Below are 25,889 nucleotides of genomic sequence, written 5' to 3'. Positions count from 1 at the left end.
GTGGGATTCCCTGACCTCTGAGGGGAGGGATTTGATGGAAACATTTCATTTAGGCCCAAGTGTTCCAAGGTCTCTCATTCTCTGCTTAGTGTCTGACTGTGGGTCTCTGTGTGTGTTCCCATCTGGTACAGCAGGAAGCTTTTCTGATGATGGCTGAGTGTCACTGATCTATGCGGACCGCAGAATGCCGTTAGGAGTCACATTATCACTGCTTGGGGTTGCTTTAAGACCAGAATGATTTAGTCATTACTCAAGGACTCTGGGCTCCCTAGTCTCAGGTTCTTGTTACCTGAGCAGTGATGGGTATGGTTTCCCTCCTGTTGAGTGGACCTTAAGTCCACCAGTTGGTGGTTATCCCCACAGCTTCGTGCCACCATTGCTTTAGCATATGTTGCTAGCAGTACTCTAAAATAGATCAATGCATTTGTGGCTAGATAAGTGTTTACATTTCTCCTTTGGTGGCAAATAGAGGACCTTCATATACCAAATACAGTAGAACATACGGTGGCTCTATGGGGGCAGCAGATGGACATTTCCACGTTCGGTGACTTTTGTAGCTATTGTAGTCAACCATGGGGCTTTCAGTCAGTTTGTGGATAACAACTTCTATTAGTCCTGGCAATAGCCTCTGCTGTTTGAGAGTTTCCAAGGGGCCCCTTTGGCCAGCAACTCAATTAGATCAGTGCCCACACTGAGAGTGTCTTTGATACCTTACGATAGCCAGTTCAGACTCTGTATCCCCCATTATTTGGCAATTTAATTTAGATCACTTTCATATATGTATATAATTTAGAAGGTTTCTACTATAGTAGGTTTTCATCTTACTCTCAAATGCCCCTTAATTTCAGCTGTCTCTCTTTTATTCCCACTCATAACCACCTTTCCTCAGTTCCCTTTTGCCCCTCTCATTTCCATTTCTGCCCTAGTCCATCCCATAGTTATCTGTTCTATTTCCCTTTCCTAAGGGAACTAGATTAAGGAACTGTTCCATTAGTTCCTTACTCTGTACCTACCCTATATTGTTCCACAGACCGTATCTTGGTTTTCATGGACTTAACATATTACCCACACAAAAGCAAACCCATACCATGTTTGTCCTTCTAAGGCTGGGATCCCTCTCTTGGAATGATTTTTTTCTCGTTCCAGCCATTTGTCTGCAATTATCACAATGTTAGGGTTTTTTTTTTTTTTTTTTAATGACTGAGTAATACTTCATTGTTTAAATGTTCTCCACTAAAATCTCCATGTTTGTGTTGAGGGACATTTAGATGGCTTCCAGTTCTGTCTGTTATGAGAGGAGCAGCGATGACATGGTTGAGTGAGTGTCTCTCGGTCACCGCACCCTTTGTGGATATGCTAAAGAATGCTAGAGAGGGATCTTGAGACCAATTAATTCCCATTGTCTTCAAGAACTGCCATACAGTTCTCCCATGGTCTGAGTTTGCCTGCCCGCCAACAGCGTGTGCATCCTCATTTTAATCTACCATCCTCACCCGTGTGCTCTCTTACCTGTTTTGACTATGTTAGCCATGAGCAAAACGCAAAGCAAAACTACTTCAAGATTCCGTCTTGCATCCATTAGAGTGGCTATGTTGAACACTTCCTTAAGTGTTTCCCAGTCATTTCAGTTTCCCCGATTTCAAGTTGCACCACAAAGCTACAGTAAATAAGTCAGGATGGTACTGGCACAGAAACAAGACATGTTTGCTGATCAGTGGGAACGAATTGAAAACCCAGATATAAATCTAGACGCACACAGACCAACGTTTTTTGTTTGTTGTTTGTTTGTTTTTAATAAAGAAGCCAAAAGTACACACTGGGGCATAAGCATCTTTAAGAAATCGTGCAGGTCAAACTTGATGTTGGCATGTGGAGGAATGCTAATAGATGCATACTTCTCACCCTGCACAAAACTCAACACCAAATGGACCAGTGACCTCACCATAAAACGTGATGCACTGAACCTAATGAAAGAGGAAGTGAGGAATAACAGCGCCGAAGTCATTGGCACAAGAAAAGACTTCTTCCCAGAACACGGCACAAAGAACAATTAATAAATAGAACCTCATGAAACTTTTTTTACTGAGAAACTTCTGTAAGGCAAAGGATGTCACCATTTGAACAACAGGAAGTGATTTTTACCAACCACACATCTGAAAGAGGGCTCATATCCAAAATATATAAAGAACACAAGGAACTAAATATCAACAAACCAGATAATCCGATTGTAAAGTGGGGTACAGATCTCAACAGAATTCTCAATAGGGTTTTTCTCCATTTTTAAATTAGCCTTAAATGTTTTCAAATTAAATTGTCCATATTCTTAGCCAGTAGATAATTATCTGTAAATAACACCCTTACATGCAGTAGGGGAGACAGTTTTTAAAGGAACCCTGCTGGATGAGCCTGTAATGAAAATAATTCCCAGTGAAGTCATCTGCTTTTAAAAGATACACTGTTGCATAATGTTTGCCATACTAAGTAAATCTTCCTGATGTGACTAACGATATGCGACAGCATTAAGAGGGAGATATGTCACTCAGGGCTGCCTGTCAATTCAACCCAGCCCCTTTGCTCTCCCCCCCACCCCCGTTTATGCTGACTTAAAAGTGTCACAGGAAATTGTATAGCCTCCTGTATGTCCTACTAAACCACTCTCAATTAAAGTCAGAGCAAAACATCAAGAATTTAGGCAGGATGCGTTCCTACAAATGTGACATGTTTACTATGAATGTCACCAGACAGGCTGTGATACATGTGGTCCTTTGTAAGAAAAGTTTTGAAGTGGGCAGGGCAAGGCTGATGACATACTTGATGTTTTCCTTTTCTTGATATGTTACTAAATAACCCCAAGTTTAGCTTCTTGCAAAGAGGAATGGAAGGTAGCTCAAAGTGCTATAGATGGAAGTGATGCCCTCTGGAAGGCAATCTCTGATTCCACAAAGGGATAAAACCTGATTTGGGCGAGCAAATGGAGTGATAGCTTTTGATCGTCTCTTTTGTATATGACAGTAAAGGCCACCAATACTGTTTTCTCATAAGCTTATGAATAGATTTTTTAAATTTTTTATTTATTCTTTAATCTTTTTTTATAGTTCAGACTTTATCCCCCTCCTGGCCCACCCTCCAACTGTTCCACATCCCACACTTCCTCCCCATGTCTCCAAGAGGATGTCCCCACTCCCATCCCTACCTGCCAGACCTCCCCACTCCCTGGGGCCCCAAGTCTCTCTGGAGGATTAGGTGCCTCTTCTCTGACTGAGTCCAGACCCCTGCTGGGCCTCATCTCAGCTGGTGTGTGCTGCCTGGTTGGTGGCTCAATGTCTGAGGGATCCCAGGGGTCCAGGTTAGTTGAGACTGCTGGTCTTCCTACAAGGCTGCCCTGCTCCTCACCTTCCTCCAGCTTCTCCCTAATTCAACTACAGGGGTCAGCAGCTTCTGTCCATTGGTTGGGTGTAAATATCTGCTTCTGACTCTTGCAGATGCTTGTCGGGCCTTTCAGAGGGCAGCCCACAGAACTCAAGAAGGCTAACAAGCAGCAGGGCTAATAAAGGATGCCTCAATCCCACTTGAGGGAGAAGAGAGCAATCACAGGAAGGGAAAGGGGAAGGAGGGAGGGAGAAGGACCTGGGTGGAAAAGGCGACAAGGGAGGGGAAGAGGGGAACATGATCAGGTATTGTGGGGAGGAGGAACAGGACTGAAGTCCTGAGGCCAACAGAAAGAATCAAAACAGATAACATTGGGACGTAGGAGGTGAGGGGCACCCTCTAGAATATACCAGAGACCTGGGAGGTGAGAGATTTTCAAGACTCAAAGGGAGGGACCTTAGACAAAATGCCCTTCAGTGGGGAGAGGGAACTTTTAAAGTCCACCTTCAGTAGAAAGACAGAGCGAGCATCAAGTGGAGGGATGGGATTACCATCCCATAGTCAAAAACTCTGACCAAGAATCGTTCCTGTCTGAAAGAACTGCAGGGACAAAAATGGAGAAGAACCTGAGGAAAAGGAGGTCTGGTGACAGACCCAAATTGGGATTCAGCTCAGGGGAAGCCACAAGTTCTGACACTATTACTGATGCTATGGTGTGCTTATAAACAGGGTCTATCATGAATAGAATTTTTAAATTGGAATTTTACATGTCCTACGAAGCAGGATGCACCCCTATGCATGCGCATGAACGAACACACACACACACACACACACACACACACACACACATATGCACACGCATACGTACGTTTAGAATAGGATCTTTTTCTACTATAGAGTAGTCTGTGTGACTTTATAGAATTCTCTTTTTCTCCCATTTGGATTTAAGGACTACACTCTGCAATGGACGAGGAAAGCATTAGTCCTGTGTTTTCATTTAGAGGCAAGTACTCATATACACATTAGGTTTATTTACTATGCTGTGACCCTCACCTTGAGTCCCCTTTGATATTGCCAAGCCATTTCATTGAGGTTATCACCCATCACTCAGATCCAGACAAAACAACCCACTTCCTTCCACATCCTGCACCAAAGTTGTGGCAGACATATTTGTAGTAGCGGACTTCCATACCCTGCTTCAGAGCCCTCATCTGTAGCCCCAATCATAGAATTCTGCACACATCTAAATGGGCCCCTCTGCAATGATGTGTTTGGGTCTGTCAATGCTGCAGATTATACAGGGGAAAGGAAACATCTCTCTTCTCTTTTACATGAGTTTCTTCCTCACTGTAAGCATCATCTTTCACACATTTAATTGCAAACTGCACTTAACCTCTTATAAATTCCAGTTCTTTTTATTGTTTATCATTGTTGTTTGTGACAAGTATTGATATTGAAGCGTACCTTTCTTATGTTACTTGGGTGCCATTATACAATTTTAATTGTACAGGCAGACTTATCTGTCTTTTCTCATATTGTCAGATTTAAATTTCATGGCACACTTTTCTAATTCTCTTGAGGAGCCCATTAGTTTGATATTATTGCAGAATGTCATAGACTGGGCTGCCTAAGCAACTGACATCTATTTCCTCATTACGCAGTAAGGTGACACCTGAGATCAAGGTGCCAGCACGGTTGGGTCCTGATGATGGCTCTTGCCCTAGCTTTCAATGTCTACCTTCATACATCCTTACCTGGTAAAGAGAACAGGCAGAAGCTAGTATACATATCTTTCTCTAACCAACATTTTTCTGAGGACTTCCTCATCTAATACCTAAGTGCTTCTCTAAAGCCCTACATCCAAATATTCCAGTAAACACCAGAACATCAGCACTCCGGTCTGGAGTAGAAGGGGCCATGTCAGTTGGTATCAAGTACCTGCACAGAGAACGACCACATCCGCAGAGTTGCAGATGCATACTCCTGTAGGAATATCTGTGTGGGTCCATCTGTCCCCAATACACACATGCGTGCTTTCATAGTTCTAAAGGGGCCACAGCTGTACATTGCAACCATGTGGGACAAACAGTAAAGGCAGACAGGAAGGAGGCATTTTTTTTGTCTGTAGTCCTACTCTGTAGAAACCAAGAGATTAGAAGCAAATGTTCAGAAACTTCAATATTCCCCAACCACAGAATAACTGCCTGCTCTTTTCACTCCTGTGAATCTCAAGGGCAAGTGGTCATGGCGTACTTTTAATTGATATATGGAGCTCAGGTTTTATGGAAGTGACTGTGTAACACCCCTAAAACAATAAATTACCTGGCAGAAGCAGGCATAAATCAGAGCTGCACCATCCTATACTCAGACCACAGAAGGTGCTGCTGTTGGTTTCTGTAATTAAAGTGAAGCCCAAGATTAACTCAGAGCTGCCTCTTCCTTCTCGCCAAGACAGACACTGTCAGGAGACTCTGCTCAGTTCACAGAGGAGCCCATGAGGGTCACTGTGCTGACACCTCGGTTTGGAGAGATGGGCTTTCTCTCTTGATGCTCATTCTGGGCAGCTTCCTGGTTGCCTGGAAGATGGCTTTTCCTAATATTTTCTGGAGGCGCTGTGTAATAGAACTAATGCCAGGACCAAAACAAACTTCAGACAGGCATGCAAACTTCAGACAGAATGTGAAGAGCACCTAGAAAAAGAGGATGAAATGAGATGGTAATGCTTTCATATAATACTGTTAAATTCAAAGATTAATGGGAAAGATCCACGAGGAATAAATATTGAAATTTGCCACAGAGGCAAGAAGAGACATTAGTTCTTTTATTTTGCTGACTGAATCCAGTATATCGCCTCAGTAGTGCATGTTTTGCTGTACATTTTGTTTGGTCTCCTTGGATAACTTTTTCAGAATACTGATTGAAAACCACTGATTACTGAATTTTGGAGTCCCTCCCAACTGATAGCCCCAAGTGTAATGGTCTTAGTTGGCTGTACCTACTGGTAGACCCGAAACAATGAGAGGAAGTGGCTATTTACTGACTTTACCTAAGGTCATTGCTGGAACATTTTAATAACCCTTCTCCTACGATCCTCAGAAATACCCACGGTTAATATAAACTCAGGCTCAGAGGGACTAACGGTGGCAGAACTATGTGGTTTGTTCTCCCATATTCTGACCCCCACAGTATCTTCTCTTAAATACCTTTAACACTTGATCCCCAGAGAATGGAAAGAACCTCATGCTGGACTCCTGAAATATCAGAGCAGAGACCGTTCTCCGGGACACTAAACAAGCTGTCTAGCACCTCTGATTGGGCTAAGATCCTGCTTTCTCATCCCTATCCCATGATTTGGGAGAAGAGTTTGGTTTTTTGTTTTTTGTTTGTTTGTTTGTTTGTTTGTTTCATGTCTGACCGAGGCCTCACAGAGCTGCTCTTCAGAAGGACAACCACGTTTAACCTGTCAGCATCTGCTCTTCCAGCTTTGACATGGACGACTTACAGGTCACCAGAGACTACGCCTGTACATAAGTGGATAGCTGAGTTCCAGTACAATTTCATTTATAAGAATAATCTGCAGCCAGGCTTGCCCCAAGTGCTCTCCATCACCAGTCTCCCTCTTGTTTATTACCTCTTATTTACTAAAGCAAGGCAGGCCAAGTAGCTGCTACCTGAGGGCGGTAGCAAAAATTATTTTAAGAATCATCTTGGAGTAACTCTAGCATCTTGTATAATTGTATCACATTTCAAAACAAGCGTAGGCTAGGGGGGATGGCTCAGTGGGTAGGAGTACTTGCTGAGGAAGCCTGAGGACCTGAGTTCAAATCTATCAGTAGTTACAGAAAGGTTAGTCATGGACACCTCTAACCCCAGTCCTGGGGCAGGGGGCAGACACAGAAGGATTGTTGGGACTTAGATCTAGGATTATCTATATATCAGTGACGTACTGCCTTTTCCTCTACCCGCCCTGATTCCCCAGGATCGTGCCCATATTGTTTATTTGTTTATTTCCTTATTTAGTTACTGTGTGTACCATGTACGAAATCAGTGATGATGTAATCTCTGTCTCTTTCCCTGCCTCTCTCTGTCTCTGTCTCTGTCTCTGTCTCTCTCTGTCTCTCTGTCTCTCTCTCTCTCTGTCTCTCTCTCTCTTGCACAAATTATTTCTATAGAAAATAATACATTTAATCGTATGTTCATATATTCAAAGAACCGACTTGGATCTGATTCATGGTCACTCATTCATGGTCCCAACACTCATTTAGGTATTGTCCTTAGACACCACAGTTTAAGAACAGATTCATGGAGGGAACAGATGGTTTCACGGTTAAGAGTGTGTGCTGTAGACAATTTAAGTTCAGTTCCTAAGTATCCCCATCAGGAGGCTCTCAACTGCCTCTAACTACAGCTCCAAGTGGATTTGGAGGCCCCTGGCCTCAACAGACACCTTTATGTGCACCCATCTGGCCACTTACACAAAACTTTAAAATATTAAAATAAATATTTGAACAGAACAAATTCTTTTGCATTTCCGATCCCTTTTACCATCATACCTTCATCGGCATTGGAGACAGGCTTACTCTGACTGGGTCAGAGCCAAAGCACATTATCACATGGTGGATGCAGGCCATGTTCTTTCCATGGAAAATTGAAACAGCATTTCTATCTGACTATTGCTGCTGCTTCCCCAACTTTCAGGCACGGCCCCACAAGGTAGCACGGTCTAGCTTCAAACTCTTCATCCTCCTACTTTCGGCTTCTGGACAGCTAGTTAGCATGGTGGACATGTGCTACTATGGCTAGCCACATCCCTCAGTTCTTTGAAGGGAAGAACCTGACAGCCAGCAGCTCTTTTTCATGTGACTACTATCTTGCGTTCTCCATTTGGTTATTAATCTCAATGCAGAAGAGTGGCTTTTGTCATTTTCAAATGGGGGTCTGCCTTTTGCGAAAGGCTGCCAGTTGCAAAAGCTCCCATCCCGTGGTGTGCCCCCAAACATCTTATTTGTCTTGATATTTCTTTCACAGAAATACATATGACAGATAAGGAGTCACCGGAGGCTGCGCTTGCTTTGTGTCAGACAGATATTAAAACAATAAACTATGCTGCCCTGGGATTCGAGCGCACACAAAGCCAGAGAACAAGGCCGAGATGAGATGTTTCTGAAAAGCAGCGAGGCAGACATGCTAGGGGAATTCCCTGGAAGGAGCAAGGCCTGAGATAGCATTGAGAGGAGACTTTTCTTTCTTCTAATGCTCACATTTACTTAAGAGGATCAACCACCAGAGTTGCTCCCAGGTTCAGCACCTTGAAAATGCCCACCCACTCTCCAGCCCCAGCAGGGGCGCGAGAGAAACTGTCAGTAGTGTGAGAAGCTTATGTTTATTTTTTCCTCAGTGCTGGTCTGCACTTTCTTTGCTCCTTGAAACTGCTATGGATTTTAAAAACAGTGAGTGGTTGGAGAGCACTCTCTGCTCAGATCTCTGAATACACAGGTTCTAGAGGTGAAAGTAAAAGCAGGTTTGGTCCCCGAAGAGCAACAGAGGGTGGTGGATGCCAGAGGGCTGGAGATGTAATCCTAGTAGGCTTGGATTCCAAGTTGAACCAGGTCAGGGGCTGACCCTAACACCCAGGTCTGCAGACCTGCAGCAAAGCAGTCAAGGACCCGGGTGGGAGAAGGAGCCCTTGAGTATATGGAGAGCTGACAAAGGAATCCCAGGACTCTTGGCATGGGCATTGTGATTACAGAGATGCCGAATCCCTTCTCCCTCATCAGGAGCAAACTTCCCCACTGAGTACAAAGACTCCACAAAGGAAGATGAGTTTGCTTCTTATGCAAGGAAAGAGAATCTGGGAGAGTTCATATCTACCCAAGAATGGAAACCTTTGCTTTAATGATGAGGCAAGTTTCTTAAATCATGTGATCAGTTATGGATAAGAGCCATCCCAAGCCATATGATGGCCACCACAGAACTTGAATGCAGTGGCACAGAGATGCAGCTGTAGCCCCAAATATCCCGGCTGCATGCACATGTGACATCTATCTCTTTGGAGAGTGGTGTTGTTCACGCAGAATGTAGGCTTTTGACCACTAATTTCTTTCTGTGGGAAAACAAGAAAGAACTGGGAAGATCGCTCAATGGTATAGTGTTTACCATGCAAGCATGAGGGCCTGAGTTCAGTCCTCAAAGCACATTAAGAATAGCTGGGCATATTGATGCATACCCTAATCTCGGCTGTGGGGATGTGGGGACCGGCAGATCCCAGGATCTTGCTGGACAGCCAACTTGGAGGTGGCATTGACTAGTGCCAAGCCAGTGAGAGACTCTGTCTCTGTTTAATATTGTTTGTCTGGGGTGTTGATCAAAGGCTCAGAGCACTTTTTGTTTCTTTGTTTGTTTTGTATTTTTTGTTTTGTTATTTAGCTAAATGCTTAGGCTGAGTGGCAGATGGCCTCAGCACTGAACACTGACAGACAGAACAGATCTCCTCACAGTGATGGCTGGATGTGAAATGAACAAATGCACTTGCGTGCCATACATGTCTTGTGAGTCACTGCCAACTCCCCCCACCCCCATTCCCCGCTAAGGACCTCAAGCTCAAGAGCTTGTAGCAAGCCCAGAGAACCATGGGTAATCCAGCCCAGCAGAAGGCAGCTAATTTATCTCACTTGCCCTGTTTCCTACCTGGAGAGGCAATCCATCGAGCTCACTGTTCCAGCCAGCTGTTAGATAGATCATGAATGATTTAACAATTGAACCTTTACTGTATATGTATGTGCTCCATAAAGTCATTATTTATATAAAGTATTTGCTTTCCGCACCTCCTCATGGTTTTGTGAGAGAAAACAACAACAACAACAATAACAACAACAACACGTTGATACTGGTGCTGATTTTGACAAACTAAGGGATTATGGCCCCATGTAAATTACACTACATTCCAACTTCTATCCTCCCTCCAACAACAGAAGGCACGTTTGCCAATGTCGGCTGCAGTGCTGCCAGGTGAAACACTCCAACATGGAGATTCATTTCCACTTTGTTGAATGAAATGTTACAGAAATCTTGCCTGGCGAAGGTCTGTCAATACCTGTGAGTCAGAGGGATCACAAGGACCTATCCACAGGAAGTGTGGCACCGAACACCCAGCGGCCTTAAAGCACCCACTATGCATCTGCTCTATTAAGGCTGGCATTCGTAACACAGGAGAGAAAACAGCTAGATTCCACAGGAAGTAGGAACAGTGTGGTGGTTAGTAAGCCCAAAGCCGCTTTCTTGCTCAGCTCCACACAGATGAATGATTTGAGAAGATTCCTGTGCGTGGTTAACAAGTGTGGGTTTTGTTCTTTTGGAATTGACTGTTTTGAGTGAGGGAATCTTTGTGCTTGGGGAACAGCAACCCTGCCATCCAGAACAAATCCCCCTGTGTTCACTGTGGCTGGTTTTCTGTATGGTTTTCTTCCAGTGCTCACTCATTTATGTACAAGCAGGAGCTTTGTTTCAAACCAAGCTATGGGTGAACAGTGTGTGAAAACAGTATTAGCAAATCACTTCATATAGGGCAGTAAGTATAGAAGCCCAAGGTGGGAGGATAGTTTTGTATCCAAATAGTCCCAGACTTAGAAATGAGCTTTTAGTGGATGTGGGTATGTGGACACCCATCTGTGCATGTCTGTGGAGGATAGAGGTAGACCTGGGTGTCTTCCTCTGTCTTTCTCCATATTACTTTTTGAGACATAGTCTCTCACTTAGCCTCAAGTGTGTTGATTATGTTAGGCTGGCTGGCCAATGAAAAGAGCCTCTGGGAATCTGGCTGCCTCTACCCCCACCCCAAAAGCATTGGTATTAAAGGCTTATATCACCATATGGCTTTTGATGCAGGGTTTGGGCTTGAACTCAGGTCCTCATTGCTTACAGGGTACCTACTTTACCAGCAAGCCATCTGCCAAGTTCTGAAATATGTTTTGTATTCCAATCTTCCAGACTCAAGTACTATAGGGGAATAGAGTCACTGAGAACTTACAGTAACTAGCTTTGTGTGTACAACAGAGACCTCTACCAACACTACTCTGGGCTAACCCTAGTTGCGATTTACACGTCTCTACATCTTGAACGCTTTACTTATGACAAACTGGCTTACCTCCAGCTATGTAGATATACTCCAGGAGGAAAGGAAAATAGATTGCCCTTGGATTTTTACCAACATAAATCTATGGCCAACTCTGTGAACTGAGTCCCAACTACTGAAAGAGCAATGAAGATTCAGAGCTGTTTTGAAATTTCAGAATACGAATACATAAGGGCATTGATGGCATAGCCCCTACCAAGGGAGTTTGTCAATGAAGTTCTCTGCAGATTTGCCCAGCCCGTGACACATTGTTGCTTGCCTCCTCAGATGTAGTAGAAACACAGGAGAGAATGTTGCAGCTTGTGCAAGCAATAGGCAGAGGGAAGCCACACTGGGTTAGCCTCAAGAAAACAGAACAAGCATAGAAAAAACTGGGAGTGGGGGTGTTTCGGGGTCAGATGAAAAGATAAGACCCAGAGTCTCAACTTTGGAGACTTTCGAGTTGCTCTAGACTCCAATTGCCCCAAAGAAAGCAAAAATTAGCAATACTCCAGATTCATGTGGTTTTTCAAAGAGCTAATGGGTTAACCTGTGCATCTGGCAGTTAGCAAGTGTTAATAAACACTAGCTGTTATCATGCAGTTGAATCCCTTCCATCTGATAATGGAGTCTCAGAGGCTAGAGTGCTGCCAACTGTGATCACATCTTTGCTAGCATTCTCCAGTGATCACTGTCTAGGGTTTAACAAGTGAGGTCCAGGATCTCTCTCAGCACTCCAGTTCTGAGGAACCAAGCAAGACCTTTTCCTTAGAGTGAGCTACCTCTAAGCAACATCTTAACAAGACTTTCAAGTTCGAGGTTACCCAGCCACTCAGTTTTGTCTGTAACTGGACTGCTGCAGAATTCTGATATACTCAAGACATTTGGATGGCTTCCTTGTGTCAGACCATTTATCTATGTTGGAGACACAGTAGTCCCCAACATATAGCTTTCAGGACAGTCCAATAGACAGCTGTAAAAGGACATGTGTCAGTCAAAGAGCTTGTCAGGAAAAAAGACAGACAGGAGGAGGAAACACAACCATGGTAGAAAATGGAGTGGTCAGCATAAAGGCACAAGGTGGAAGAAATGATGCAAGGAAACGAACCCCAACAGCAGACCCAAATTTGCCTCATGTCAGTCTGTACAGACTAAACAAAGGGAGTGAATCTGCCAGAGCTCTGAGAGGCAGCAGCCACGTCTACCTGGAAAAAACCGACACATCTCAGTCTCCTTTTAAAGTCCAGCTCAAGTGAAGACTTAGATCAATACATTCTGCCTTGGCAGTCAAACCTGTATGGTGTCCTGTCTCAGCCCTGTCCCCATCTCCTTTCAAGACCACACATCTCCCTCCAAGTTCAAATTCTTGCCAGTTCTTACAAACACATCCTAATCAGACCTCTAACCGCCTTAGAAACTTCTGGCTAATTTGGATTTGAGTAAAACTTTTGTACCATGACTGTTATGTAAAGAGATTCAATTATGGTGCGCAGTGTTTTGTGAGTAACTACCGCCCATAAAAAGTTAATTAATCAGGGCTGTGTCAATTTCCTGGTGCCGTGTCAATTTGCTGCAAGGTAATTAATCACTAATCACCCACCAGCCAGCCAGCCGAGGGATCCACCAGCCATTTATTGTGCCCCCCCTCCCCCAATAAATGGTCAGCGCAGCCAGCAAAAAACACATCTTGCCTTTCACAATATTTTTATCGACACTTTCGGATGCTGTAGCCGAATGCAGCAACAAGCCTCCGCAGTTCAATGGAATATGAATATTAAAGAAAGAAACGAGCGGAGATTTATAGGGCATTGCATTTCTGTTATGTCAGTTTTGAGATTAAACCAAGCAAATGAACAGTGAAAAATTAGTCTTCCATGTGGGGAATGGTGATTAGAGTTGTACATTAATTAGAATTTTTTTTTTGTTTTCCCATTCAATGCATTTCAAATGAGGATGTCCTATAAGGAACCAGTTTGTCCAAAATGTAGATTTATTCACTTCCAAGCAGCAGCATTTAACATCATTTGTGCTGAAACAGGGGTGGATCCCAAACATAAATGGGTTTCAAACATAAATACGTGTGAGTTAAAGAACCAGAAATTCTACAAATTCGAGAGCTGTTTGAGGTCCCTATATGAATGCCTGAATGAATCACTCCTCCCAAACCTAAAAATTACTTCATTAAAAGAAGACTTTTGTATTTTGACCTATAACTGTCTTATTACATTTTCACCCAATGCCACTTAAAAGGGTGATTTAGTCTTGCTTGAGCCGCTGTGTTCCAAACCAGTTTGCTGAACTCTCATTTTGGATTTATTTTGAAAGCAGAAGTTAACATTTTTGGCCATTTAGAGAAAGTAATCAGATTTTTGGACCTCTCACCTAAATGTTTCCTGCACAACGGTGCCTCTCCAAAGCTAGGCTGGCTGTTTATGGTGGTGCAGTGCATTGACTAACGATGGCATCATATCTTAATTTATAGTCTGACACATGAGATGTGATGTGTGCCACAAGGGAATCCAACAAGATCCTGAACCTGCTGTTTAAGACACATTTGCACCCCCAAATTCAAGCATTCGAATGCTTCCCACCATCCACTACCTATAGAATAATTCAACCACAAATTACCATGTGCATGGAGGTCTTCATATCTTCAAAGGGTGGAGAAAGAAGCAGGGTTTCAGAACACAAAGTGGTAGGGAGGCACCAGACAAAGAGAACCCCACAGTCGGGTGGCAACACCTTTACCGGGCATCTGGCAATCTCATGCAAATTCAAGCCAGCACACAAATGCAAAGAATAATTGCCAATTAAAGCAGCCTGTATATTTTTATGGCTGTGTTGCAGAATCTGCCCCCCTGTTGCGGTATGCATCTGCTATTCTTCTGCCTCTCCCAGAGCTCTAAAACTTTAATATGCAGTTTATAACCCTCAAGTATTTTCCACTGGCTTTGTGTTTCTTCTCTTGGGATTTCCGGGCTGGTGAAATGATCTCATTTGTGTTTATTTTCCAAGGTAAGCACCATGTTCATAAAGGAGACGGAGAGGGAGGAGGCGCTAGTCACTGTAAATACATGAACGGAGAGCATTGGAGGCACGAGCTTTGTTTGTTGCGGAAGAGGTGGCAGGAAGCAGTAGACACTCTGGCGAATGGCTCATTTGGCTGCTTGATACACCCACATGTCTTCCATTTAAAACCCTTGATTTGCCTTGACGCTTGAGTCTCACAGAACACCTCTTGTTTTTTTACTTAGCCTTCTGTTCCATCGAGTGTCCATGATGTAGAAAATTCCTTATTCCCAAGGGTGAGGTGACACCCCCACCCTCTACTTACCTGTTCTTACGTTCATCTCTATAATTGGAAGGCTTTATCGGGGGCTGAGTAGAGCTGGAAATGGGCACATGTCACACACCTAGAGTGAACTTTTTGTTTCTGCCCTGTGCTTTTCTGGTGTTCTACTGAAGCTGATGAGTTAAATCCAATTTTATTTTGTTGACACCAGACTTTCAAAACATTGATTCATTGATTCAGACTGTCCATGTTTAAGAGGGTATGTATGAGTTTTCCCTCCCTCATTTCTCCATCCAGAAAAAAAAGCCAGAATTGAATCCTACATCTACAAATCAACTTGAATATCACCGTTGTCAGTGCTGGTTTTATTTAGGTATTTAATAACCTCAAGTTATTGATCAGGGGTTGGGGAAGACAACTCAAGAGTTATGGCTCTAAACATGCTAAGAAGCTGATATCATTTTGTTTTCCTTGCATCGTTCTTTGTTGCTTGGCTTTTATTTTGTTTCCTTGAAATGGGCTCTCTTTATGTAGCTCAGGCTAGCCTCAGTGTCTGTACTTCTGCTTCAACATCCTAAGTGCTGGTATTACAGGTAATATTACCACAGACCCAGTTTATATAGAATTATTAGCCAAGGTGATGTATTTATGAATTTTATTTTAGCACTAGCTTACTCCATTCCAGAAATGGAGACTGTATGTGCTTTTAACTCGGCATTCCACATTGCACTTACTAAGCATTTATTATCCTTTTACCGGAAACAAACTCTTGAACCAGAATGTACATAGATGATAAAGTACTTTTAATTCAACAAGATAAGTGTTGTATCACAGAGGAAATGAAACATTAAGAGGGATTTCCCCCCCCTGCATATTTGAAGAATAAATCCGTTCGGTTGTATTTAATCTGTGTCTGAGTATCTGCCCAGGTAATTGCTTCAAATATATATTTAACCACATGTCAGCATTTATAAACCACTACACACAGTAAGCAAGTAAGAAAATTTCCACTTTTTTCCACTGTAGGAGAATAAAAGAAGTCTAATGAAAAGATGTGCTCTTTGCCCTTGAGACTGACTATGTGACTTTGTGGCACACGATAGCTATGTTGTCATCAGCATGAATGGGAGGGAGAATAGCAGAGGACAGACACAGGCAGTAACTCCAAAAGTCTTACCAGGTGGAGATGGATGGGCATTAACTCCCTCATTTCACACAACTGCTGTGCTCAGGGAGAGCTGTGTCTGGACTGGGCAGGAAGGACATTGCTTGTGGGCTATGTGGATGGAGTGCTATAAATAGCTTTTAGTAGGCACTGCCTGTCTGGGAGAGTTTACCCAGAACAAGCAGCATTCTGTGTGTCGGGTCAGGGAGAGAGTGTGTGCATGCCTGGGGATAGTCCTGGGTTCCAATCTTCCTGAAGGGCTGCCCACCTTGTTATTTTCAGGCAAGGTCTCTTATGGTCTGAGACTCACTGGTTAGGTTTAACTGGTTAACAAGCCAACATCTATCTGCCTGCTTCTACCTCCTCCATGCTGAGACAATAAGTCTATACTCTTGTACCTGGTTATTATTTGTTTTTAAATATAAATTCTAAGGCTCAAAACCACAGGTTACTATGCTGTGAAAGCAAACATTTTCCTAACTGAGCATCAAGAACCATTTTGAAACAGGCCGTCTATACTAAAACCCAAGTGACTTAAGCAGAGGACATTAATACTTGTAAATGCCACATTCGTTTGAGCAGTCCCTCCTTCTGGGAACTTGTGGATGCTATATCTGGTGGCGTATCTGGACCATTTCTCAGCACCTCTTAGGACCACAGTAGGGAAGATCTTTCTAGGGCTCATGGCAGACTCTCCTTTGCACTGTGTTTCTCTGCAGGTCTGGGCAGTGAAAGAAAGCCGTCAGTGGAGAAAAGGGACTGTGCTCTCCTCGAAGCAAGCAGGCGAAGCAAGCAGGCAGTTAGGGACCAAAGTATGAGCAAGGTTTGGACTCAGGTGCACATCCAGACCAAAGAGCAGGGCAGACGGAGAACCCTGTCCTAATGCAGCTTCCTCTCTAGCAACAATCAAGAGTGCTTCTTCTCTCTCTATGCCATTCAAGCTACTTGATTTTGACACAGGAGGCCAAGAGCATCTGTCTTAGAAAGGAAATTTCATTGTGTGGGAAAAGGAAAGATGAGAATAAAGAAAGGAAGGGGTTAAAGAAAGGAGAAAGGGGGTAGAAAGATGAAAGGAAATAAGGAGAGGCAGGAGGAATAGAGAAGGCAGAAGGAAGAGTGGAGGGAGGAAGAGAGGGAAAAGAAGTGAGAGGTAGGTGGGAGGAAGAGAGGGAAAAGAAGTGAGAGGTAGGTGGGAGGAAGAGAGGGAAAAGAAGTGAGAGGTAGGTGGGAAGAATAGAAAGATGGGATGTCCATTCAAAGCTTTCACTGCCTTCTCCATGCACACACACACACACACACACACACACACACACACACACACACACACATTCGTTTAGCACTTAGGAGGCAAAGGCAAGTGTGTTGCTGAAGGTGAAGGCTAACTTCCAAGCCATACAGGGCTGCACAAAGAAAGCCTGTCTTAAAAGAGAGAAGGGGGAAATGTCCATGGGGGAGTAGGGATGGAAGGAAAAACAGAAACCATCCTTCTGGGGGACTAGTATGGGCCTCACTTTCTACACGAGGGCTGTTGCCCATCGCTAGAGGCTCTGACTTGCTCACAAAAACTTGACCTCCTTGGCAGCCATGTTTGAATCAGACATTTCTCTGTAGCCATTCATGTGTCCCCTTCACTGGAAAAGGATTGTGCTAATGAGCTTTGCTTTGAAGAGCCCAGAACCTCATCTCAATATGTACTAGCACTTATCCCACCCAAGCAAAAGAGAGGGACACAGAAAGGATCCTCATATCCCCACTCTGAGCAGCACTTGCTCTCTTCACTCCAACATCAAGCTTCTGCTTCACATGATACCTCTACTGCTAAGTCCTCCAAGACGGCATGTCAAGCCTGGTCATCACTCCTGTGGCTCCATAGAGCGGGTGAGAAATGGGTCAGCATCATATCTGAGTGCTCTCACTGGCAAGCCAGCTACTCAACTACACTATACATTCTTATTTTCCACACTTTACAAATGCAAAGCATCCCGTGGCTAGCCAGAATCAATATCAAACCATTCCCAATCATTGTCTCCCAGTTCTTGAAGCAAACCTCTCCTATGCCTCACAGCCATTGGCTTGAATTCCTACTTGGCCAAGTAAGGCGTGAGCCTCTATTTTTGCCATATTGGTTGCAACATAATCCAGGAAACCTGGGTGCTAGAGACTGACATGAGAGTTCAATAAATCCACACACTTTGTCTTTAATCATAATTGTAAAACAGTTCAAAACAGGAGGATAAATCCAGTCTGTCTTTGTTCTATGATCTTGGTATTTTACTCATGTTGCAAAGAAAAGTATCACAAAAGACTCTGCTCCACCTTCAAAAGCAAGTACCACATTCCAGACAATCACTGACAGTTGGTCTTCACCTCAAGGGAATAATCCTTGCTAGAAATTTATACAGATCTGTGGACAGCCCTCATCTCCTCCACCCACTCTGTGCATAGATTCAGGGCTTTGTTCTAAGGCCTGTAAGGTCACTGTGTGGTCACTACCTCCAAGGAATAGGTGCTTCCTGGGACCCTATGTATACTTCTCAGATTTTCTTTCTTGGGTGTGTGTAGGGGGGCATGCATGTCATCTGTGCCCATGTGCATGCGTGCGCATACGTGCACTCTTCCCACATTCCCTACCCATACCTGAGCATGTGTGAGAATGACTCTTGAATAAAAGATGCACGTGGCAGGATTCTTCTGCTCCTGAAGGCGATAGTGAAAGGCCGTAGGCCCCACAAGGGGGAGAGTGTCTTTAGTGTGCTGTGATCAAGAATGTTCCCACTTGGTCACCAGCCCTGCAGAAACCTTGGAAAGGGAACTTGGTTGTGTGAGACTGTTGCAGAATTCCTGAGTTCCTGGTGTGCCCTTCACTTCTGGTTTCTGTGGCTTTTACAGACAGTGGCTTTTCCTTACCATTTTCAGGAAACCTAGTCTCTGTATGGGATAGGGTTTGGAGTACTATGCCTTTTAAGTAAACCGGAGAGACAGCACAGGTAGAACAGTGTAAGCCTCAGCAAGGGACAGGAAGCTATAGAATCATTTCCTGATAGCTGCTTGGACCTTCCAGAGGAGTTCATATCTGCATATGTGGGTGGGAGGGCCTGCCAAGAGGAGATTAAAGACTCAGGAACTGCCAGGCATAACTCCCTTCCCTATTCCTCATCATATAAACATGTTTTCCGAAAGGACGTGAGGTTTCCCAGACACGTACCTAGATATATGAATACAGACACTCACATATGTGTCTATATATGCATGTATGCTCATTAAGGTATTGCATGTAAGTATTACAGTTTGCTTCTCCATATTTTAAGTTTATGTGGGGAGCTTTTCTGCTGTCAGGAATTCTATGTAAATGTATGTCATTTCATGTACCCCCATGGTGAGAAACTTCTGTCATTCTCTCTGCCATGCTCACCAGATTCTGTTCCAGGTTTGTAGCACTTCTGTTTGCCTTTCAATCTTGCTAATGGGTAGAATGGGTCATCCCGTCTTCTTGCCACATAAACAGGGCCCAGAAAATGGTCCTTGCCAGACTACATGCGCGTCTCAAGGTGTCCTGTTCTCTCACCTCTCCCATAGTGCCTGGCTTTCCATATCCGGCCGCCACTGCTGCAGCTGCATACCGAGGGGCTCACCTTCGAGGCCGTGGTCGCACCGTGTACAACACCTTCAGAGCTGCGGCGCCCCCACCCCCAATCCCGGCCTATGGCGGGTAAGTGTTGCACCCTCTGGGGGGGTGGCTCCCTGCACCTGCTCTCCCTCCCCAGAGGCACGGAGTGTTTGCGAGTGCATGATGGTCTTGACCACCCCACCAGAACCTCCCCAGCATGCAGCCTAATGCGCCTGCTGCAAAGCACCTTGTGAAGAGTGTTGAAAAATGAGTGTAATTTGTCTGGTCATGGTTGGTGCCTTTAAGCATTCTATATGTCACATGTTGTTATGTAAATTCTCTTTGAGACTGAATGCTGGAGAACAGAGAAATGGTTACAGCCAAAAATGTATTTCTGATGATTGCAAGCATCTGGTTATTAAGGAGGTTGGACTGTATTTACCTCTTGAATGCAAAGGGACATGAGGTTTCCCATACGTAAAATTCACTAGGGTGATATTGCTTCCCTCCCCATAGACATTTTTGCATTCCCAGGAGTGTGAACTTTTGCCTGAGAAAATTAGGTGTTGAGTCAAACAAAACATTCTAGACAGGGATACAATTACAGTTAATTTGCCTTTTACTTGCCTTTCTCTAAACAGCCCATCCTGTCCTTTCTCTTTCCAACTGCCAACTGAGGCCTTCTGTGATTGGCTATTGTTACTGACATCTATAAATCTAGGAATGATTGGGAAGAAAGAAGGAAATGAGAGATAAACGGAGGGAAAGAAAGGTTGATTGACTTACAGGCAAGCTGCTCTGAAATGACACTTCGGTACTTCTATTAGGGAATCTTGGAAGGGCATTCCTTCACCTCTGGGCACAAAAGGACGTCCTCTAAGGTAGTGGCCCCATGCTAGGACAAGGTCTAAGATATTTGTGTTTGTTACCACAGGATAGACATGGGTGATGCTATCAAGCAGATAACATCCTTGCCTCCGAACTCTGCTTAAACATCCTGTGATCCTTACAATAGCCCCACCCTCAGGGTAAAGCATTGCCTGGCTAAAAGCTCAAATTGTACTGGACTTAGTTCTGTTGATTTGGCTATACTCAGGAGAATCTGATGCAAGCTTTTCTAGGCCAGTGACTAGCTTTTTGGTCTATAGAAAGAATATGTTTATGCTCAGGACCATCTGAAAAGGGTTAAAGCATTTTCTTAAAAGCTTTGCTGCATATAAATCTTTTAAGAAATCTCAATTACCCCAGCTCACTCGCTGTCCTGATGACAAAGGGAAATATTCTTCTCATCATTTATTCACTACCTCGCCCACTCCAAAAGACCGGAGCTGAAGTGTGTAAAGAAGACAAAGGCTCCTGCAGGCTGGAGCGTCTGCAGGAATGAGGCGAGGTGAAATCACCAAAATGGGAGAATAACGACAACAAAAGAACCAGAATTACTGACGTGGAGTTTCTTGTGTAAATCATCAGGATGAATTCAAGCAAGGTTTCTTACTGGGTCAGAATGACAATAAGAGAGACTGTGGATAATAGCAAGATAGGAACCAACTGGCTTTAAAGTCTCTCCATGCCTCCAATGTATCTATCTGTATGCTATACAGGACCTGACCTTTGACTCTAATCTGTATGACACCACAGCATAGGAGCCTGTTCCATATGTGTGCTATGGAAGGCACTGGGTAAGAGTAGAAACAGAAAAATAACCATCTGGGTTTATGCTGCTGCTAAAGAAAGATTCATAAGCCATAAATGCAAAATAGCACATTTATACCACTTTGTTCTGTCTGGAAAAATCATCATCTTAGTACATGGTAATTGTAGCTTTTCTGTATTATACCCCTAGTCACAATCTCCCTACTATATTGAACGGGAAAAAAAATTAAAGTAAAATTATATGGCCTATCCTCCCGTGAACAATTTATAAAAACCTCAACATAGCACACCTGCTATAAAATTGAAATTTACTAACTTATAATGAATGTGCTCTTTGCCTGGAATAACCATGCATAACTAATGAATGCCACGTTCGCCAGGGAGAAACAGGCACCTCCAAATGGTACACAACATGTTCATGACTCCTTTGAAAGGGATGAAAGTGTAATATTTCAGGAGTCCTCCTAACCATCTTGGATACAAAAGTGGCTTGTACTCTCCAGCTTGCACAAATGCACCATTGGTCTATGTAGGGGACACAACAGAGCATAAATAATTGTGTGTGATAAGAAAAACATATTGAGTTTAACTGGGCTGCAAGAACATCTTATGGCCAAAATTCTGGAGTCAGAAGTTTAAACAAAATTGTCAGTGTCAGAAGCTGGGGCAATAGCTCACTGAGGTAGAGCATGCATGAAGACCTGTGTTTGAATGTAACACCATGTAAAAAAGCTAGGCAAGCCTAAGTGTGTCTGTGAGGCTAGCATTGCAGGCTGGAGATAGGCCCATTTTGGGAGCTAACTAGCCAGCCAGACTAGCAAAACAGAGCAAGCTTCCAATTCAGTGAGACTCTGTATCAACATAGTAAGTTAGAGAGTTATAGAAAATGCATAGGACCTGCACTGCCCTCCATGCATACATAGAGACACATTCATATGCAAGTACCACATGCACCCATAGACACACACACACACACACACACACACACACACACACACACACACACACAAATTGTAAAGAATTCTCAATATGGAATTCATTGACTTCGATTACAAGGAAGGCAGCCCATCTTTTAGAGTAAACACAGGGGTACCCAGAGCATAGATTTTTTTTTTCAGAGGAGGAGACAACCAAGCCTGGGGTGAGTAGAAGCAATAGGCAAGGATGCTACTGATCCACCTTTTACCAGGGCCTGCCGTGTCCATAGAGGTGATCTAGAAACCATAGTGCCCCAAAGCTGCTGTCTCCAAACTCCATTGGAGGAAGGTGGCTAAGTTTAACTGACACCTTTACTCCAGCTCCCTCCAGCCAAGCACCTCACACTTGGCAGTAGCCACATTTTATGCTCTGTTGTGTGCTGTCTTTACCACATTCCCAGGAGTTTCTGTGGGTGGGATTTAGACACAATATACAAGGTGATGATTGTAACTGACATGATATAGGTAAAATAGAGGGCTGTTTACCAGAGAAGAGTCCTTGCCAAGCATGGGTGTTCAGACAAGGCACCGCAGAAGAGAAGACTTAGATGACAAGATTATGTCTATCTCTTTCCAGACTTCCATATTAAGATCTTATCCTGTGAGCACCCATACACCCAATCATCTTCATGTTTTCTACAACATTTTCTCACAAAACACATTTATTGAGGAAGAATTTTGTTCTTAATGTCACCAAATGAAGATACATTTATCTACAAACTCCTTTTCCTGCAGTATCCAGTATGAGTAGATGTTATTAATATTTCCAGTCCCAAGTGTTCTGTATTCTAGATCTATATGCAGCTTCTATATTTTTTCTCTCTGATAGAAAACACATATATACATTCACACATACATACATATACATGCAGATGCACACACACACACACATACTCACACACATACATGTGACATATAACAGACTTCATGGCTACCTCTGTGGAGCGTGGACTAGTCCTTGGAGATATACAACATTGACATGGGCATACAAGGAAATTCATTACAGATGCTGTTATCTGAATCCATTTTGCCCTGCCCAGCAGTTAAGCAGCATCGATTATAAAGAAGCCCTATCTTGTTTTCTCTGGCATACCTAAATAAAATTCTTTGGAAATATCAATATATGATCATCACTTCTGGAGCAATACTTCTGCCTATGGATAATAAAGTAATCTTAGGAATAAGCAGAAAACCCTAAACGCAGCAAGCCACTCACTATCAGCTGCCAACAGTAAATGAATCCTGTGTATATACTAAATACAGTGTTTTACTACCCCGGAAAGCTACAAGGAGATACACAGTTTCCTTGATAGGAGAGTAAAACATGCACCTGCTCCGTAGGGTTGATGGAGGGTGAAATAGAAGAGCCATACAAGGTTATGGCTCAGTAAGGCCCGTGCTAGGACACGATCACTGGACTGCAGCTAATCTTGTTGAGGTTGATGTGACTATTGACATTTTTCTAAGTTGCCCACGCTCCTCTCTCTCAGCACCCGCCCCTTTACTTGAGAGATACACAGATTGATCTTACATTTCTGCCTTCATATATACTTTCCCCCCTTGCTAGGGAGTCCTCCAGTTCACAAGCCGTATACTATCCCTTAAGCACAGACATAGTCACTTACAGAGACATACCAATAGTTTGTGCATTCCATAGATGAGTGTTTTCTTATTTCTTGTTGTCTTTACTGAAGTTTTTTGATGGAGAAACCACAGTGTCCTATCATCCAGTGGGTCATAGTCATGAAAAATTATCCATTAGGGCGTTTCCATTCCAGAGATGCTTACAGGCTGGCAATATAGGTAGAATCAGATACACACTCACAAGACTGAGCCCAGCATCCCATGTTGGACACAGCAGTTAACCCCATTCCTTGAGCAGCAGCACAGACCATGCTTTGCGACACATTAAGTAGATACTTATGAAGTGTGTAGTGTATATGTTGGATGGTGGTACAGCATGCTGCCCTTAGGAAGCATCATAGTTTCATCATAGACCTAAGCCTAAACATCCAGCATTGGGTGCTTTAGTCTTTGTTCTATGCTATCTATAACATATACTTTTCTTGCTGCTACTACAAAATATCAGACTAAAGGAACTTACAGAAGGAAAGAATGCTTTATTATGCCTTACCATGTGTGGGTAGGTCCAGTCTTCCACAGCAGAGAAGGCATGAGAACAGGAGCTTGAGGCAGCTGCTCACATTGAATCTTCAATCAGGAAGCAGAGGAAGCGGAATGCTTGTGGTCTTCTGTCTTTTTCCCTTTCTGTTCAATCTGAGAACCCAGGACCATGACTGCCCACAGTCAAGTGGTTCCTCCAAAAACAGTTAACCCAGTTTAGAGCCTTCCTCACGGATAGGAGATTTGTCTCAAGACAATTCTACATTCGGTCAAGTTGACAATCTATTGACCATCTATTAGCCACTGCAGTCTTTGGTTAAGACATTCCACACATCCTCAAGTAACCTGTTAGGACACTTGGACACACAACTTCTAGAGTTACCTAGAAAAGTATTTTAGGGCAACTCCTCTCACCATAATAATGATCAGACAGTATCCCATGAGTGAGCATCTTAAAGGTGCCGTGTAAGAATAAAACCTGAGAACCACACAACCACTGCTCCATGAACAGCAAGGAATGAGTCCCCAACATCTAACATCAGTCAATTCAATGGGCATCAGGAAGATATTGGCACAGAGGCTTGGTGACCTATGCCAGACACCAAAAAGTACCCAAGAAGCCTCCCATATTACACATGGGCAGTGACTCCACTGAGGGCATGAGGTCCATAGATACTTTTTGTATCTGATTAAAAGTATGTACTTCCCCTGGGGCAATGTACATATACAAATGCACACGCAGTTCTATACAAATTTCAGTGTGTTCATGGAGCCACCTGATAACCATTCCGAGCTGTTACATTTGAGCATGTTCAAAAATGTAATTTATTTCCCAGGTGGAAGGGTCAGTAGGGAAGAGAGGTTTTAAATGCCTTTCCTACCAAACTCCATTTGTGCTTGGTAGATATTCTACTGCAGAAACAGATTGCTTAGTTTGGGGGCATCCCCTGCTTTTATTCCTCCCTTGTTCTTTTTCCTCCTTTTTTCTTTTTATAAGGTAAACTAATTTGCTTTTGTGCAATCATCCCTTGCTTGCCTCCGTCCAAATATTTAACTACCACTCTTACTTTCTTAAGAAGATGAGATGTGCATTTGCATCATGTTCTGGCAAAAGCATATTACAGTCCTGGAGTGATTGACAAGCAACACAATTACCTTTGCATGGCTAGACAAACCATTTCTGCATTAAAATAGGACCATATCTACTCAGTGCATGGCAGCAACTTCTGTCTGCAGCGTGAGAGCTGCTGTGTATCTAAAGCTGCATCCTCCATACTGGGGCATCTCCGTCTCCTTTCCCTACATTCGTACCTGATATTTTCAGCGCACCCGTTTGCTGAGGCTTTAAGGAAACACTGGGGCACATTCCTGGAGAGGCCCATAGGACTCGGCTCTTCCATACTCCTCCACAACAGCCCCTTAGGGGCTAGCATGCCACTCAGTTTGAAGAATGCTGGCCTAGCATGCACAAAGCCCTAGACTTCATTCCTATCACTGAAAAGGCTGACATGGCAGTGCACACATGTTTTCTAAGCATTTGGGAAAAAGAAGCAGGAAGCTCAGAAGTTTAAGATTGTGTTTCATTACATGGT

The 25,889-nt window shown here is 43.5% G+C and overlaps 1 protein-coding gene across 50 annotated transcripts in view; it reads left to right on the top strand.

Moving 5' to 3' along the window:
* Positions 1-25,889, top strand: part of Rbfox1 (RNA binding fox-1 homolog 1) — a 1,541,605-nt gene that overhangs the window by 1,463,513 nt on the left and 52,203 nt on the right. For all 50 annotated transcript variants that reach the window (XM_087571332.1, XM_087571337.1, XM_087571339.1 and 47 more), the window contains 1 exon segment: positions 19,513-19,645. In XM_087571332.1, the coding sequence (XP_087427458.1) occupies positions 19,513-19,645 (133 nt within the window).

Source organism: Rattus norvegicus, chromosome 10 (assembly GCF_021556685.1).
Source record: "Rattus norvegicus strain SHRSP/BbbUtx chromosome 10, alternate assembly SHRSP_T2T, whole genome shotgun sequence".
Classification (NCBI taxonomy): domain Eukaryota; kingdom Metazoa; phylum Chordata; class Mammalia; order Rodentia; family Muridae; genus Rattus; species Rattus norvegicus.
This window is presented reverse-complemented; position numbering and strand designations above follow the sequence as displayed.